The 19,304-nt window shown below is 28.2% G+C and overlaps 1 protein-coding gene across 2 annotated transcripts in view; it reads left to right on the top strand.

The window, feature by feature from the left end:
• Nucleotides 1-19,304, top strand: part of LOC136075485 (uncharacterized) — a 190,598-nt gene that overhangs the window by 127,231 nt on the left and 44,063 nt on the right. For both annotated transcript variants that reach the window (XM_065788837.1, XM_065788838.1), the window contains exons 8-9: nt 12,996-13,037; nt 14,859-14,974. In XM_065788837.1, the coding sequence (XP_065644909.1) occupies nt 12,996-13,037; nt 14,859-14,974 (158 nt within the window). The remainder of the gene's footprint in view (nt 1-12,995; nt 13,038-14,858; nt 14,975-19,304) is intronic.

Below are 19,304 nucleotides of genomic sequence, written 5' to 3'. Positions count from 1 at the left end.
TTTGCGATAGTTTTACGAGGCCGTCCAACACGCTCTAAGTCTGCAACTGTACCGGTGTCTTGCTCTTTTCTGGCTGTTCTGGTAACAGTTGACAGTCCAGTTTTTATTTGCTCAGCAATATCTCTGTAAGAAATGCCTTGTTTAATCATAACAATGATCTTCAGTCGTTGCTCAGTTGACAGCTTCTGATACATAGCATACACAATGTTCTGCAAAATTATAATACAAAAATAATAAAATGATTGTTTAATGAAAGAAAACATGATTTCAACCATTATTTAACAACAACAAATGTTTAGAAACACAATAAAACTCAAAAGTTCTGAAAAATTATTAAAAATAGCTAATTAAGATTAATTAAATCCTAATTAGCACTGCTATTAATAATTAAATCTAATTAATTTATTCTCAATATTAGCTCCACGTTTCGGTACAATATGTAGTCGAGTGATAATACATTAATTTCAAGTAAATATCTACTAAAACAATGCTAGAAAAATCTTAAACTTACCAAACTGATATCAACAATTTCTGATCAAATCAACACAGAACAGTAATTAACAAAATTACAGTAATTATAATAACAAAAATAATGATATTGCTAATAACGCGCCACATCGGTAAATAGATATTTAGTAAGATTTCCGAATAAAAGTTGCTACAAAATTAGTTATAACGTAAATTTAATGGCAAAGATTGTTTTTTTAGTTAAATTAAGGTTTTACAATAATCTGTGTAGGCATAAACTGCCTGTCAACCTAATTAAATAATACTTGACAATTACAGAGTTCGTATAACTAATAGAAAATAAAATGTGGATTAGTCGTAGAGAAGCCATTCATTTTTTAGATGATTGTCTAGAAGAAGCTTAAACGTTTGTATCAGCGTTATCTCTAAAAACATTTAAGCTTCTTCTAGACAATCATCTAAAAAATGAATGGCTTCTCTACGACTAATCCACATTTTATTTTCTATTAGTTATACAAACTCTGTAATTGTCAAGTATTATATAATTAGGTTGACAGGCAGTTTATGCCTACACAATTTATTGTAAAACCTTAATTTTAAAAAAAAAAAAAAAAAAAGTATTGCCTAAGTACACTATTAGAGAGATCAAAATATGCGTGTGGTCATGACTTTGTGCCATCACTGTATATATATAAATATATATTAGGGGGGGGGAGGGGTTGTCCAAAATTCTATATTTTTTATTTAGCCAATTATTCTTAGTTTTTTTAAAGAAGTTCAATAAACAATTCAGTTTTTGTGATTGACCTTTACTTCAATTTTTTTTTGTGGTTGACCTTCTACTTTAATTTTTAACATTTTAAAGATATTAAAAAATTTAAAAACTAGAAATCTTTGAGGCGTGTAAAATTATGCAACTTTATGTAAAAATTGATGCAATTTAAGTTTTGATTGGATCACTTTGAATTAAAATGAGTTGTGTTTAAACAAAAATAAGTCTTATCTAGTGTAAAAATTTGTTTTGATTTACTTTGCTAGAAAATACTTTGCTAATAATTTTGTTAGCTGAGTTTAGATACTGATTAAAATGAAAAATATTGCAACAAGAATTAACAAACTAATAAATTATTAATTCATAAACTTGTAAACAAATGAATCAAAAATTAATAAACTTCTTTAGAAACCTTCCAGTAATCGACTAATTTTATCATACAAAATTGCTTTTACTCAGGGTTGTTTTCAACAATAAATATTTCAGAAATTTTTATGAAATAAGATTGACTGCTCAGTAGTCATCGAAGCGGTTTGTATATATACATCGAAAAACTTGGATAATTTATCATTCTTGCAAATAGTTTGGCAAAATTTAGTTATCTTTTTTGAACAGAAAATAAAAAAGTATCATGAGTTTGGAAAAAAGATACAAAAATGAAATAACAAATGTATTATGTTTTTAGTCAGGTTTTTGCAATTTATACAACAATTTCAAATTTCAAAAAAACATTGAACTTAGGCGTGGCACTCACTGCAATTGGCTTTGGAAATATCGTCGATTACAAAAATTCCTCGTGGTAATATAATTAAATATCCAAACCATTGTAAAATCAGAAGAATGATTGAAAATTTCTACTAAACTTGGAAAGTCTTAGTGTGTGTGTGTGTGTGTGTGTGTGTGTGTATATATGTATATATATATATATATATATATATATATATATATATATATATATATATATATATATACACATATACAAAAGATATAGATATATATTTATATATATATACACATATATAAAAGATATATATATATCTATATAAGATATAGATATATATATATATTCAGTGTGATGTCAGAACGCTCATCTCTGACATCGCCACTGAATATATATATATCATCTTTTCTATTTTCTTTTCTATCATCTTTCACTCTGAATACATATATAGCATCTTTTCTATTCTATATATATATATATATATATATATATATATATATATATATATATATATATATATATATATATATATATATATATGTATATATATATATATATATATATATATATATATATATATATATATATATATATATAATATATATATATTATATAGTATTATATATAGAATAAAAAAGATGATGTACACACTTAAGGTGTGTTGAGTCTTAATTACATAGAATCAAGACTATGACAGCCGATTAGAAATATAGTTTTCAGAAACCAAAATATTTATTAATGCTGTTTTTAAAAAGGTTTAAGTTATCTTTATCTATTATCCATTGAGGAAGAGAATTCCAATCGTTTGTGAAGAAATGGTGACGAATTCTTGAATTGGTTAATTGTGTGCGTATTTTACAATTGTTACTTCTACTTGATTGTTCCAGCTCAAAATTTAATGGAGGGTGGTGAAAATTAACAACATCTTTTCCTTTTGAGATCTTATACATTTGAACCAGATCACCTCTTCTTCTTCTCTCATGCAAAGTTGGCAGTTCAAGTATCTTTAATCTTTCTTCATATGATTTCCCCCTTAAAGATTTGATTCTTGTAGCCCTGTGTTGCACTAGTTTAAGATTGTCAATGTCCTTCTTCCAAAATGGACTCCGAACTGCTGCTCCGTATTTTAAATGAGGACATAATAACGATTTGTATAGTAACTTTAATGAAAATTCATCTAAATACTCAAAAGAGTTTTTGATCATGCCTAATTTTCTGTTTGCTTTGGCTATAGCTGAATTAATATGATATTTCCACTCTAGATTATTTGAAATGAAAATCCCAAGATCTTTTTCTATTGTTGTTTCTGTTAAAACAAAGTTGTTCAATTTATATTCATATCTAGGATTCTTTTTACCAATATACATGACTTTACATTTTGATTCATTAAATATAATTAACCAATCTTCAGGCCATTTTACTAACATGTTAATGTCCTCTTGTAATAATTTATTATCATTATAACAATGATTGATTGAAATAACTTTGGTTTAGTCTGCATATAATTTTCATTGAAAACAATTTAATTTATAAATTAAATTGTTTTCAATGAGAAACACCTCTAATAATTCTATCTAATAATACTATCTCTAATAATTCGCTCCATTATTTTACCAACAATTGATGTTAATGAAACTGGTCTTTAATTTGTTGGATCAAGTTTATTACCCTTTTTGAATAATGGAACAACGTTTGCACATGACCATAACTTTGGAATAGTTCATGTACTAAAAGGTTTATTAAATATTAATGCTAAACAACTTGACAAAGATTCTAAACATTCCCTTAAAACTTTTGGGTGAACATTATCAGGACCTACTGATTTGTACATGTTTAAGTTACTTAAATGTTTCTGAATAATAGGAATACTAAAATATGGATCAGGACATTTTTTTGAAAGATTGTTGCCTAAAACTTCTTCTGATGAATCAACTTGTATAAAAACAGATGCAAAAAATTCATTAAGAGTGTTTACTATCTCTTGATTATCAGTAGTTATAATACCATCATGTAGCTTTCTTGCTTTGATAGTCTTTAAATCTTGTTTTGTTATCTATATATGCGTTTTGTTATTTATATATGTTATTTATATATGTGTAGACACTTTTAGGATTGTTTTTTGAATTAAGTGCCAAGTTTCTTTCAAAATTGTGAATACTTTTTTTGACAAGTTTTTTTATATCTTTATTTAATTTTTTATACTTATTGACTTTTAAAACTTGAATTTCTGTTTCTAAACCAACTTTTTTGTTTTTGTCTAAAAATACTTTTAAGTTCACTTGTCAGCCACAGTGAGTTGTTTTTGTGTTGAAAAGAGTTTTTATTTGAATTCATTGTTGGAATATATATTTCACACCCTATTTTATATTTTCTAAGCCATTTTTCATAACATTCATTAACACCAAGCCCTTCAAATTCTTGTACCCAGTTTATGTTATTAAAATACAAATTTAACGCTTTATAGTTTCCCTTTTTCCATAAAAATTTTTTCTTCCCTATGGTTTGTTGTGATATTATTAATTAGACCTATTTTCATATCCAAATCTAAATTTCAAAATATGATGACTATGATTGATGCCACCTAACAGTGGAAAATGCTCCAGAATATAAACTCTGTTACTATTATAAGTTAAAATAAGGTCTAAAATGTTAGTATCTATACCAAACTTTAATTGAAAACTAGGACGGATAACATTTTGGTGCAGATAACAGTCATGTAACAATTTAATAAACACACTTGCTGTTGTGTCACTCTCATTTATAATTTTACCAAAGTTTTTGTTGTTCCACTTGATGTTTGCATAGTTAAAATCACCACATATGAAAATACCAGAGCATTTGTTATTTTGTTTGAGTACATATGCCTGCTTTAATGATTTTATCATGTCAACACACTTTTCATTATTATTAAGAACTGTCCGGTAAATACAATCACATAAAATTTTCTCTTCGCCAAGTTCAATCAAACACCATACTTGCTCAATATTTTCATTTATTAGAGATTGTTCATTTATTTCATAAGATTTAATATTCTCTTGTATATAAATACATTTTCCACCACCACGACTAAATTGACGATCCTTTTTAATCAGATTATAACCTGAAATATTATTAGAAGACGTTACTGACCACCAAGTCTCGCAGACAATTATAACTTGAGCCTTAGATCTGGATATTTGTTTATTAACACCACTTGTTTATTTCTAATTATGTGATTAGAAATAAACAAGTGGGTTTTTACTTTATCCCAATCGACGTTCAGATTCAGTGGTTTATTTAATTCTCTACATTTATCTCTGAGTTGTTTATCCAAATTTCTCTGGGCATCAGTTAAATCAGGATTTACATAAATATCCTTAAACTTACGGTATGATTTTTTTAAAAAGTCATTTCTTGTTTCTTTATTTCTTAACTCGACAATTACTGGAGCAATACCCTTTTTAGATTTTAATCTAAACACACGAATCAAATGATGTCTATCTATCCATACTTGATCCAATAAATCTAAAACTTTACTTTTGTCATCTTTTTTATATCTATGCCATCGGTTTTATTTGATTCTTCTAAACCAAAAATAATAACATTCTTTTCTCTTTTTTTTTTCTAATAATATCAATCTGAGATTGAGTTTTATTCTAGGCAACTCATTCTATCTCCTAATGAGGGTACAGCTCTAAAACTGACTTTTATGGTTCTGAGGTAAGCTGGTAGTCAGATTTCCCAAACTCCATGTTAGCTCTCAGAGAGGCTGATTACATCAAAAACTGAAAAATATCAAAGTATTAACAGTGCTATGTTGCGCATAGATGGTGTGCATTGTCAAGGCCACATTTGGAGCCCTTTGTTACGGCTTAAGGTTTAATAATAATACTTGGGCTATTAAACAGTGTACTGAGTACTGTCTATACTTTGAGTCAAGTTCTTTAACAAATTTAAAAATGCATAAAGTACCAAAAACTTTAAAACACAAAAAACCATCACCATCACCAAGTTCTCTAAACCTATCATTTACAAATATTTGTGGTCTTCGATGTAACTTTTCTTCTGTTGAGTCTTATCTCTTGAAAAGTTCACAAGACCTACTTGCTCTTAGTGAGACTAATTTGAGTTCAGCTATCTTATCTTGCGATCATAGTGTTAATCGTTATCTTGCTTTAATTTGTAAAGACTCCAAAAGCAACATACTTAGTCTTGGGATTTACATTCATAACAATTCACCCATTTGTCGGGAAACTAGGTTTGAATCACAGACTATTCTTTTATGTACTTTCGTTTAGCACCACTTCACTTTATCATCTTTCTCTTTGTTCTATATCGCTCTCCTTCATCTCAAGACTGCACTCTTTTTGGTATTATTTCTGATCATATCGACCAAGCCTTCTCTCTTTATTCATCAGCTAGTATTGTTATTGTCAGTGACTTTAATGCTCATCACACTGAATGGCTTGGCACTAGTGTCAGTGACTCTACAGGCATTAAAACTCACAACTTTTGCTTTGCTCAATCCCTAACTCAAATAGTCAACTTTCCAACTCGCTTTCCAGACAACCCAAATCATTACATTCTCTACTCAACTCATGTCTTGTTTCTGATCCTAGTCAGTGCTCAGTTTCTCCACATTTACCCTTAAGTGGTTCTGGGCACAGTTTGACCTCTCTAAAACTATTATCTCATTCTTCTTTATCATCTGAATCTCCCTATCATCGTACCTCTTACAACTACCTTAAAGCTGACTTTGACTCTTTCCGTGATAATCTTCGTGATAGCCCTTGGGTAGAAATCTTTCATCTTCCTGTTGACAAATGTGCTTCTTACATAGCTTCATGGATTCAGGTTGGCATGAAATTTTTTATTCCCTCTCGACAATTACAGGTCAAGCCTCACTCTTTTCCATGGTTTTCCTCACATTGTGCTGCTGCAATTGCCAATCGAAACCAATACTTCCATATCTATCAGCAAAACAATTCTCCAGAAAACAGACGTCTGCTTATTACTGCTAAAAACCATTTCAAAAAAGTTTTGTCTAATGCCAAAGCCCGCTATTCTCAGGTCATGAAATCTCGTATTTCATCACAAAATTTAGGCTCTCGTGACTTCTGGAGAAACTTTAATTGTGTCAATAATAAAGCAAATCTGTTATTCCACCTCTCTTGTATGGCTCAGACTTTTTCACCTCACCTTAAGACAAAGCTGAATTGTTTGCTAAGAACATTACATCAATATCATCTCCTGATTCCACTAGTTGCGTTCAACCTCATATAGCTGTCAAACAAGTTGATCCATTGCTTGACATTCGTATTACTCCAGCTTCAGTATCTAAAGTGATTTCCTGCTTAGACTCTTCTACAGTTTGTGGCGCGGACAACATACCTGTTATAGTCTTGCAGAAGTGTTCTCCGGAGCTTTCGTCTATACTTTTAAAACTATTCAGCAAGTGCTTTTCAGAGTCTTATTTTTCAGCCTGCTGGAAAGCAGCATCTGTTATCCCTATTTTCAAAAATTCTGGAGAGCGATCTGGTTTGTTTAATTACCATCCCATTAGTCTTCTTCCTATCATAAGCAAGGTTTTTGAATCTTTGGTTAACAAACACTTAATCTCTTTTCTTGAAAAAGTAAACTAATAATTTAATTTCTGATCATCAATATGGATTTTGATCTTTTCATTCTACAGCTGGTTTGCTAACAGTAATAACCGATAAGTTTTATCGTGCATTAGATAAAGGTGGAGAGGTTAAGGCCATCGCTCTTGACATTTCTAAAGCTTTTGAAGACCTTTAGCAGGTCTTCTCCATTAGCTTTTTTCTTACGATGTATCTGGTAACATCTTTAAGATTATTGAATCCTTTCTTACCAATCATAGTGGAAAAGTTGTCCTCAATGGACAGCACTCTTTTTCTTATTCTGTATTTTCAGGGGTTGCTCAAAGTTCAATCCTTGGCACTATACTCTTTTTAATTTACTTTAACGATCTTCCAGATATTTTGACATCTAAGGTGGCATTGTTCGCTGATGATACTACCATTTATTCTTGTCATGATAAGAAGTCAATACTCTCTGATTGCTTGGAGGGGGCATTTGAGCTTGAAAAAGGCATTTGAAAGGATCTCACTTCTGTTACAGCATGGGACTCACAGTGGCTGGTGAACTTTATTTCAGATAAAACCAATTTTTGTTCAGTCAATCATTATCGCAATAATTTAGATCTTCCTATATTTATGAATAGTTATGTACTCGATGAGTCATCTACCCTTTTTCTTTTAGGATTATCTCTTACTTCCAATCTTTTTTAGAAACCATATATCAAGTCCGTTGAAAAGTTAGCATCTGCTAAGGTTGCATCTCTTTATCGAGCTCAACACTCTCTAACTCGGGATTCTATTCTTTATCTCTATAAATCTCAAATTCGGTCTTGTATGGAATACTGTTGCCATATCTGGGGCTGAACTTTTAATGATGCGCTTTCTCTTTTAGACAAAGTGCAAAAATGCATTGTAAACATAGTTGGGCCTACTCTTGCAGCCAAACTCCGACCATTATTACATCATCGTAATGTTGCTTCTCTTTCTCTTTTCTACAAATACTATAATTGGCACTGCTCTAAAGAGCTAGCGTCTCTTGTGCCATCTACTAAAATTTATTCTTGTGTTACCCGTCATTCAATTAAGTGTCATCCTTTTTCTGTGACTACTCCTAAGTGCTCCAAAAACTTTTATTCGTCTAGTTTTTTTCCTCTAACATCAGTCCTTTGGAATTCGCTTCCTTTACCTTGCTTTCCTGATTCATATAATTTGCAATCCTTTAAGTTGTCTGTCAATCGTTATTTCGCTCTAAAATCTTCATTTTTTCTTTTCCATAACTTCCAACTCTAATTAATCATTGCTTGCAGCCTAGTTGGAAGCAAAGATGTTTAAAAAAAAAAATCTCTTTTATCTCAAGACGGCACTTTTTGATGTTATTTTTAATCAAATCTACCAAGCCCTATCTCTTTATCTTTCAGCCAATATCATTGTTGTTGATGACTTTAATGCTCATCCCACTGAATGGTGTGGTTCTAGTGTCGGTGACTCTGCGGATGTTAAGACTTTTGCCTTCAATCTCTAACACTAATAGTCAACTTTCCAGCTTGCTTTCCTGACAATCCTAATCCTTTTCTTTCTCTACTCAACTTATGTCTTATTTCCTATTCAGTGCTCAGTTTCTCCACATTTACCCTTAGATGCTTCAGAACAAGTGAACATGGTTTGATCTCTCTAAAACTATTATCTCATTCTTCTTTATCATCCGGATCCCCCTATAATTGTACCTTTTACAACTGGGACACTTTCCATGATCTTTTTTATGATGGCTCTTAGGTAGAAATCTTTAATCTTCCTGCTGACAAATGTGCTTCTTACATAGCTTTTTGGATTCAAGCTGGCATTGAATCTTTTTTGCCTTCTCAATGATTCCAAGTCAAACCTCACTCTTTTCCATGGTTTTCCTCTCATTGTGGTGCTGCAATTTCCAATTGTAACCATTACTTCCATATCTATTGCCAAAACTATTCTCCAGAAAATAAAGGTTCGTTTACTATCGCTAGAAACCATCGTAAAAAGAATTAGTCTAACATCAAAGCCTGTTGTTCTTAGGTCTATAAATTAGGCTCCAAAGACTTACCTACCTGATATAGCCAGCAAACAAATTTTTCCATTGCTTGATATTTGTATCACTTCAGCTTCTGTATCTTACCTGATTTCTTGCTTAGACTCTTCTACAGCTTGTGGTCCTGACAAAATACCTGTTATAATCTTGCAGAAGTATTCTACAGAGCTTTTGTCTATACTTTCATAACTATTTAACAAGTGCTTATCAGAGTCTTATTTTTTAGCCTGCTGTAAATCCTGCAGTTATCCTTTTTTCAAAATTTATATATAAATATTACCACATGTTTATCTTATTAAACTTTGAACATAATATAAATATATATGCAAATATACGCATGTATAACTTGAATTGCGCAAACAAAATTTTTCAAAATGAGAAAATTTACTCCTAATTTTAACATTTTGTTTGGATATCGAAGAGCAATCTCACTACTGCTTCCTATCATAAGCATGGACTTTGAGTCTTTAATTAACAAACACAATTTCTCATCTTGAATCAAATAACTTACTTTCTAATCATCAATATAGATTTTCAATTTTCTCAAATTTGTTATACTGCTGATTTGTTAATGGTTATAATTGATAGGTTTTATTGTGCATTAGATAGATGTAGAAAGGTTATTGCTCTTGACATATCTAAAACCTTTGATAAAGTTTGGCATGCTAGTTTTTTTCCATAAGCTCTCTTCTCACTGTGTACCAGTTAACATTTTTAAGATTATTGAATCCTTCTTACCAATCATAGTATAAAAGTTATTCTCAATGAAACCACTCTTTATCATTTCCTGTAACTTCAGGGGTTCCTCAAAGTTTTATCTTCGGCCCTATAGTTTTTTTAATTTACATTAATAATTTCCCAGAAATTCTCACATCTATAGTGGCATTGTTTGTTAATGATAGCATCCAAACAGATTGCAGCCAACTTTAAACTATTGACACATAACTGTAATATTGATTTATTTTCTCTTTTCTAAAAATAGAGGCTGTTCTAAAGAGCTAGCATCTCTTAAAAAGTGCCATCTACTAAAATCCATTCTCGTGTTATTTATCATTCAATCAACTCTCATTCTTTTACTGTGAAAGCTTCTTAGTGCTCAAAAAGTTCTTTTTCATCTCTTTTTTTTTTTCGAACTTCAGTTCTTTGGAAATTGCTTCCTTCATCTTGTTTTCTTTATTCATTTTATTTGCAATCTTTTAAGTTGTCTGTTCATCGTTATCTTGCTTTAAAAACTTTATTTTTTCTCTTTCAGTAAGTTCAATAACTTGAATAGTGGTTGCCTGCAGCCTTGTTGGAAGTGAAGATGAAAAAAACAAAATTATACTTATAGAAAGTAGTACTTTTAATTACACTTTTAAATTCAAGTCATGTTATCTAACATTTGTTTTCGAGCTTAAGTTTTTTGCTTCTAGAAATGTTTATAAAATTAATCATAGCAAAAGTTTGAAAAAATTTATAAAAAAATACATATTTGTATAAATGAAATTTCATACAATATTCTTTGATATTTTAAATAAAATGGTTTGTTGTAAACAGTCATTAAAATATATATATATATACATATACTTTTTATAATAGTGTCAGCATATCCTACAAATGTTTGAAAATTTACAGTAATTAAGACATTTATGACTTCCTGTAATTAAATTTTTGGAATAAATTAAAGTTTTAAAAGTTTGATCATTCAATCCTGATGAGTCTTTATTAATGAAACATAATGTTAAATGAAAAAGTTTGATAAGTGATTTTCTTCAATTTTACATATATATATATATATATATATATATATATATATATATATATATATATATATATATATATATATATATATATATATATATGTATGTATATATATATATATATATATATATATATAAATATATATATATATATATATGTATGTATATATATATATATATATATATATATATATATATATATATACATATATATATATACATATATATATATATATATATATACATATATATATATATATATATATATATATATATATATATATATATATATATATATATATTTATGTATATATATATTTATATATATTTTCATACCTAAATTAAAGGGCTTAGATATACATTTGTAGTAAAAAACATCTCTTTGCTTATCTAAGGTATTTAGACTGACAAAATTAAGGTTAGATTATAACAAATCGCTAGTGACGAAATTAAGGTTAGATTATAACAAAAAGCTACATTGACTATCTTATAGCCTCACTCGCAACGGAGTGTTGCTACATCGACTATCTTATAGCCTGACTCGCAATGGAGTGCTGCTACATCAACTAACAAATATTCTGACTTGCAACGGAGTGCTGCTACATTGACTGAAGGTTTGGTTGGTGCACTCTTTAAAAAAAATTTTTTTTTAAAAAAAAACCTAGAACTGACATTTTGTGGTAAAAACTTTAAGACGACCATGCAAGAGGGTATATATATATATATATATATATATATATATATATATATATATATATATATATATATATATATATGTTTATATATATATATATATATATATACATATATATATATATTTATATATATATATATATATATATATATAAATTTTCTTCAACAAGTTGTTTTGCCATCATTAGGAAGCTATATATATTTATGTGTGTATATATATAAATTTTCTTCAACAAGTTGTTTCGCCATCATTAGGAAGCTAAATATATATATATGTGTGTTATATATATATATATATATATATATATATATATATATATATATATATATATATATATATATATAGTCCTGCATAGTAGTCAAAAAATTTCTTCCATAAACTGTAGTTTTGAATCAAATGCCAGACCAGAACATTTTTAAAAACTTGAATAAAGTTTTAAAAAAATTTTTGTCATTAAAAAGAATTTTTTTTTTTTAATGATAGATTGTTTACCTTAACCAAACCCGCAGTTGATGTAGTGGCATCTCCTTGACTATCTAATAGCAGCAGGCTATTAGATAGTCAATGTAGCAATACTCCATTGTAGCCACAGGTTATAAAATAGTCAATGTAGAAGCACTTCCTTGTATCAGCAGGCTATAAGATAGTCGATGTAGCAACTCTCCAAGCATCTTTTATTGTAAAAGAAAAATACTCCTCTAATGCAAAAAACATAAACAAAAAGCGATTAGTTAAAAAAGCTTTCTATTCAATATTATTTCGGGGTTTTTTTAATGATTTTATGTAGTTTTGCATTATTTTAATTATTTTAACTTTTAGAAAACATTAAAATGTCGTTTAATTGTTGATGTCCCTTAAATGTTATAAAAAAGCCTCCTTCAACTACTATATAAGGATATATATTTATATACAACAGAAATTTAATTTCTAAAAAACTTATATTTTTTGTTCATTTTTTAGCAAGGTATCAAGTAAAATTGTTATCCAGCACTCGAAAACTAGGTTTGTTTTATTTGAATTTTTTATATATAGAGTTACAGACAGTATAGATATAGACAGTACTCAGGAGAAAGAAGGCAAAGTTTTAATGTAAATTATAATATATAATATATGCGATTACTCTTTTTATGAATATAAAGTGTGCAATTAACAATTATTTATACAATTATTTTTTATATAAGACGAAGCAACATTTAGTCTTGGATAGGAATAATTATCGAATGCTATTCTGACCATGCAAATAGTTTTTTTTTTTTTTGACAACTTGACTATGACTGAATGTTATGATGATTAAATACTTCAGAAATGTGCTGCAAAAAAAGAACGCTAAGATAAATTTAAACTAGGAAAAAAATTTATATAAATAATATTAAAAAAAAAAAGAAACTCAAGATAAAAGAATACAATTTCACACAAAAAAGAAAATATATAAGCACTAAAAAATTGTTTAAAAATAATATCATAGTCTTTTTAAAATAGTAATCTATTAATAAATAATAATTAATAAAGTAACTATTAAAATAATAATTTTTAATCATTTTATCCTCTGATTAGTAAGTGGAGTAAAAAAAAAGGTTTTAAAAGGTTCTTTGTAAATATAGAAACAAAATATAGTAAAAATTAAAAAAAAAATAAAGTAATTCAATCATTTTAATCGCTTTTGACAAAAAGATTTAATTTAACTTATAATTTCAAGTAACTTATTAAAATAATCCTCAAAAATATTTCTAAAAGGACAGTTTGAAACTTTTAAATTATCATAAAAAATAAATGCCTTTATAAAAAAAGTTTAAATATAACATTTTATTTTAATTTACACAAAATGCATTTAGTTCAAACAATCATTATAATTAATTTTTTACTTTATTTAAAGCTTTTACGTAAAATGAAAATTTTAGAAAAGATTAACGATTAAAACTTCTTTATAACGTAACAATTTTTCTATTGCATTTAAACTGTTAAAACATGAAAACAGCCATTGTCAAATTGTAAAGAAAAAAAATTGGAAGCGTGGTCAGTTACAGCATGTACTCGTGCGCCATTCTTATTTAAGCCATTTATAATGCTGTTGGCTAATTCAGTATAATGGGTATTATTATAGTACAATAATTATATGTGTATATACATTTATATAGGGCTTTTGATGGGTCAAGTCTGGGTATAACAGGTTTAGATATTATAAAACCCTTACTCGACTAATTTGAGTGTAATGGATCTGGTGCATTTAACTTTGTTGTGGTTACAACCCTTTTTTAACTCTTTAAATCTGAAACACAAACCTAGGCTAATGAGGCTGCTGCACAGAGAAGTAAGTTGAGCGCAGTATTACCAGGGGCCTGGTAGGGATTGAGCACAAAACTTCTCAAAGCAAGCGCTCTACCACTAAATCACTACCACCTTGTGATTACTACTTTCTACTTTAAAGCAGAAAATAAAAAGTAGTATAAAATAGTAAAAGCAACGAAAAAGAACTGTGGCACATTTTTATTCAAGTAAATTTTTGAATAAAGATCTTATCAATATGAAAGTTAAATGAATGTGTTAAAATAATTATCACGTTTTAAAAATTGACAGTGAAGGTTAAAAAGTATTTTTTTTAAATATTGCCACTATATCTGCTACTTGTAGATAAATTGGCAAATAAGTCATTTAATATGATTATGATCAAATAGTATAATTGCAAATCTACACAAAATCATCTCTCTTTTATGATATATGTCTTGTGTAAACTTGTTAAGATAGCAAATAATGAGCACTAATGCTTAATATACAAATATAATTTAAATATTAAGCAATAGTATAATTAATAAATTACTTTTTTAGTATATAAAGGTCCAACTGTAGTTGAAATCCCTGAAAATATCTATACAAGTCTTGTAATTACAAAATGTTTACAACTGTCTGGAGAATACATTCGTGCCTGTCAAAATGCTGATATGGTATGTTTACTTTTGTATTTAAATTGAAAAGACTCTTGATTTAAACATGCATAGTTTATTGGCAATGCCTATAAATTATGATAAAATTTAATATACTTGATCTTTAAAGAGAGTTAATGTTGATAATTACCATTGAGTAAGAATTTTAGAAAAAAATGAGTATATTATTTTGGTTTAAACTTGATTTGTACTATTTCCATAAGGTTTAAAATTAGTTTTTAATAAAATTGGAAATGTAAATAACACTTTTTAAAAAAATATCACCTATTTTTATCTAAAACCTTTCAGGTTTATGTAAAAGGGTATAAATTGATTAAATTAAGTTACGAATATAGAGTTAAAGGATATAAATTAAGTTCACAATAATCTTTTTTTGTGTGTGTGGTTTAGGATTATAATCAAGATCTTAAGGTCATTAGTATTTTTTATTTTTATTTTTTGTTTTTTTATTTTGTTTTTCACTAAAGTAAATTTCCCATGGTGGCAGAGGGGGTCAAAAAAAAAAGAAAATTTCTGTTAACTAGTTTTACACCCCTTCTTCATATAATAGGCTTATGTAGATATAAACCTGTAGAGCTTGCACTTGCTAATGAACTTTAACTCAAAACCCATTTATTTTAAAAGTTTTAATAATTGTTGTAGTGCTGTTGATATTTCTATATTATTTAATAACACTCTTACTCGGCCTTCTACTTTATATCTTCTTGGATTATCATTTACAACTGACCTCTCATGATTGTTATATACAATCAACAGCTAAATTAGCATTTGCTATTTGCTCTTTTTCTTTTGCTTGCCATTTTCAAACTCCCAATTCCATTTTTAACTATTATTAATAACATATTCTTCTCTGTATGGAATTATGTGGTTTATGATTTGGGCTAATTCATCTAATGGTGAATTAGTCCAAATCTCTTTTTTGTCTATAGAAGTTTAAAAGTATATTGTAAATCAAGCTGAGTCTTCTCTAGCTACCAAGTTTGAAACTGGTTCAGTTAAAAAAAAGTTGATGTTTCACTTTATCCAAAATTTAGCAATTATTATTCATTCTAATTTCAATCAAATTTTGCAATTATACTCTAACGACTAAAATAAACAAAGAAAACCTTTGGAAATTGAAGAAATTTGATTTTATTGAATTTAAAGTAAGTAGAAACATTCTGTTAAAACTTTCACATTAACAAATTATAGTTCTTAATATAAACATAAAGTATTTATATATTTATATATAATATAAACATAAAATATTTATATATACTTAAATATTTATATATTTAAATGTAACTTACAATTCTTGCACTTAATACCCTAACCCTCTGAATTAGGGTCGGCATTTGGCAATACCGACCTAACTGCCGACCTAAAAGTGTTTGAGATCGGCAAAAAATTGCCGACCTCGTTTCTATGTTTTATGGTGAGACCTTTAATCAAATTTTTTTTGCCGACCTGATGCCTACCTCTAAAAGATTGAGGTCGGCAAATTATTGCCGACCTCATTTTTCCTATTTCCGAGGGTTGATGCCCTTTTGAATGTTTAAAATATAAAGTAAAAATAAAACCATTTAAGAAGTAAAATTTACAAAAATAAAGATCTAACCAAAAGTTACAACAGTTGCAACTGATAAAACAGGATAAATTGTGACAATAGGAATAAAATACTATAATACTAAAAAACAAATTTAATAATAATATATAATATAATAAAAATAACTTAACAACAGTATAATAATAAACAGTTTATAAACAGATAATGGCTGATAAAAAAAACACTTTGTTATTTTCAATTAATCCTTTTTATTTATTTTTTTTTTTTTTTCACTTGCTATTCTACATGAAGTACATGAAACCTGTTACCATGTTCCATATTGCAATACATAAAATAAATGAGCAAGTTTTAAAAAAGAATTTAATTTTTTTTTTTTTTAATTGTGTTCAGTACAACAAGCATATGCCTTTTTTAGGTCAAAGACATGTTTGAGTGTATTATAATTGATGGCAAAGTATTCCATCTTCTTTTTTTTTGTTAGTTATTTTTTATCAAGTTTGTAGTGTTTGTGGATTGGTTCCCAAAATAGGAAAAACTTTATAATTGCTTAGAGAGGAAAATCTAGTTAGTCATCTTTGGGTTTGATAACTGACATTCTCTAATTATAAGTATAAAGTTGAATATGTTCAATTTTATACTTGTTTTTAGTGCTTCAGATGTTGCTTATGGCAACTATCATAATGTAATAAATATATAAAATGTTTTAAAGGCTATAAGTAGTTTAAAGATCACCTGAATAAGTCTAAAAAATGGTGTATTAAATGTAATTTTTATTAAGTTCTATGTGATCTTGGTGTTCTACAACTTGATGTTGCTTTTTTATTGAGCAACGATTCCAACATGTGTCATATATGCTGCCGACTGTTTATAATAAATAAATCAGACAGTTTGCAACTTGATATCTTCATGACAATTAGGTATAAACTCTGTGTAATATGGGCATATTTTGTTACGTCACTTGTTTTTGGTTTTGTGTTGTTAATGTGTCCATTAGAGGTATGATTAAAAGCAATTAAATAAAAACTTTGATAAACTATGACAGTGTTTTGTATCAGTTATGCTATATAAGGGGATATAAAGTGCTTCAATGGAAAAAAATTAAAAACTGTTATAAAATATATGAGCGATTTTTACTTATAACCAATTGATTATTTTTAAGCTTTTATTTGCAATATGATTAACTTAATAGTGAAATAAAATGCAGATTTAATTGTTGCAAAAAATTAAAATCTTTGGTTTTATCAGTCAAAATTTTCCTCACATAATGTTGAGTTATCTCTATCTGCTTATTCTTATCCATCTTTTTATCTACATTAGATAAAGCCTTTTTTAATTTTAAAAAAGGCTTAATTTTTAGTTTTCTCACACTATAGTGTTGACAATCTGACTTGACAGTTGTCATTGGGATAGTTAGGGCATAGTTAGTAGCAAGCTGCATCATATCAATCCACTTCAGATGGTAAACTGGATTTTAGCACTAGAGCTGATATTTCACTAGTTGTTTGAAAATTAGAAAATGTCTCCTTAGCAAGTTTCTTTTGTAGAGCTTGACAGTTTGCAGCTTCATATCTTCATATATTCTTAACTTGATATCTTCATTACCGTATAATAATATTCTAAGTTTTATTAAAATACACTTGTAATAGAAATCTGCTTATTAACTTTGTAACAGAAATTTGCTTATTCACATTAGCTTCACATTAGCTTCACTGCTCATAAGGATCGAATGTTTCAAATGCAAAAAACAGTTCTAGTATGGAAAAAAAAGTTTACCAGGTTTTTGATCATACTAGAGCAATATTGTAATGCCGGTTTTTTTATAGTTGACATATCAGATCCAATATAGTTGTCAACATAAGGCTTATATCAACTCCATGAGGAATGAAGTGATGCACACACTTGACCATCTTGTAGATTTTTTCATGTTCTCTTCACACTCCTGTAACTTCTGTGATGCTAATCTCAAAATGTAGGTCACCATTTTGAATAATAAGACAGAATTTTTTTAAGTTTTTTAACTGTAAGCTAGTGTAAAAATAAGCTAGTGTAAAAATATGAAAGTCTTATCGCATGATTTCTCTCAGTGACCAAGTAGTTGCAAGTTATTCAACTTCTACCTATGGGGTTGCTTCTCTGATTGCAACTTCAACATGCAGAAACAACCGAGTCTTGCTAACCTCTTCTTTGATGTATCTAAACTTTTCTGCACCTCAGCCAATTTAGTAGTCTTCAATAGGGAATCAGTTAATCCATTTCTGGATGAATATCTAGAAATGGGTTGACAAATTAACTTTGATACTCTTGTAATGCAGTGATATTACTAGTTGCATCCACCATTGCACCCATACTGTTACTATGCATGACCTCATTTTAATGAACCAATCATCTTAAGTCATTTAACCAAGAACATAATCACTTTTATTATTTTCTTCAATAATCCTCTTTTTTTATTTTTTGTATTTGCTGGGGCACAGTTTTTGTTTTGTTTTTTTGCTGTATTTGCTGGGGCACAGTTTTACACAGTTTTATGAAGTATATAACTATAATGTTAAATGATAAAACCATGGTAAATAGATGCTTGATTACCTCCAAATGTTCTAGCTTAATTGCCTTCTGGTGTTTGATAGAAGACTAATGGTCAACCATCACATAGTATTACGGCGGAAATGTGATAATTGCAGCTGTGATTAAATGCAATGCTTTCAGAGACTTTTGTGTCATGTTTATGGTACAGAAAACAGTATATTCAACTCACTGGAGTTGAAGTACACTGTTTTCAAATAA

The sequence above is a fragment of the Hydra vulgaris genome, chromosome 01 (assembly GCF_038396675.1).
Source record: "Hydra vulgaris chromosome 01, alternate assembly HydraT2T_AEP".
Lineage (NCBI taxonomy): Eukaryota > Metazoa > Cnidaria > Hydrozoa > Anthoathecata > Hydridae > Hydra > Hydra vulgaris.
The sequence above is the reverse complement of the archived record's forward strand: the minus strand, read 5'-3'. Positions and strand labels throughout refer to the sequence as shown.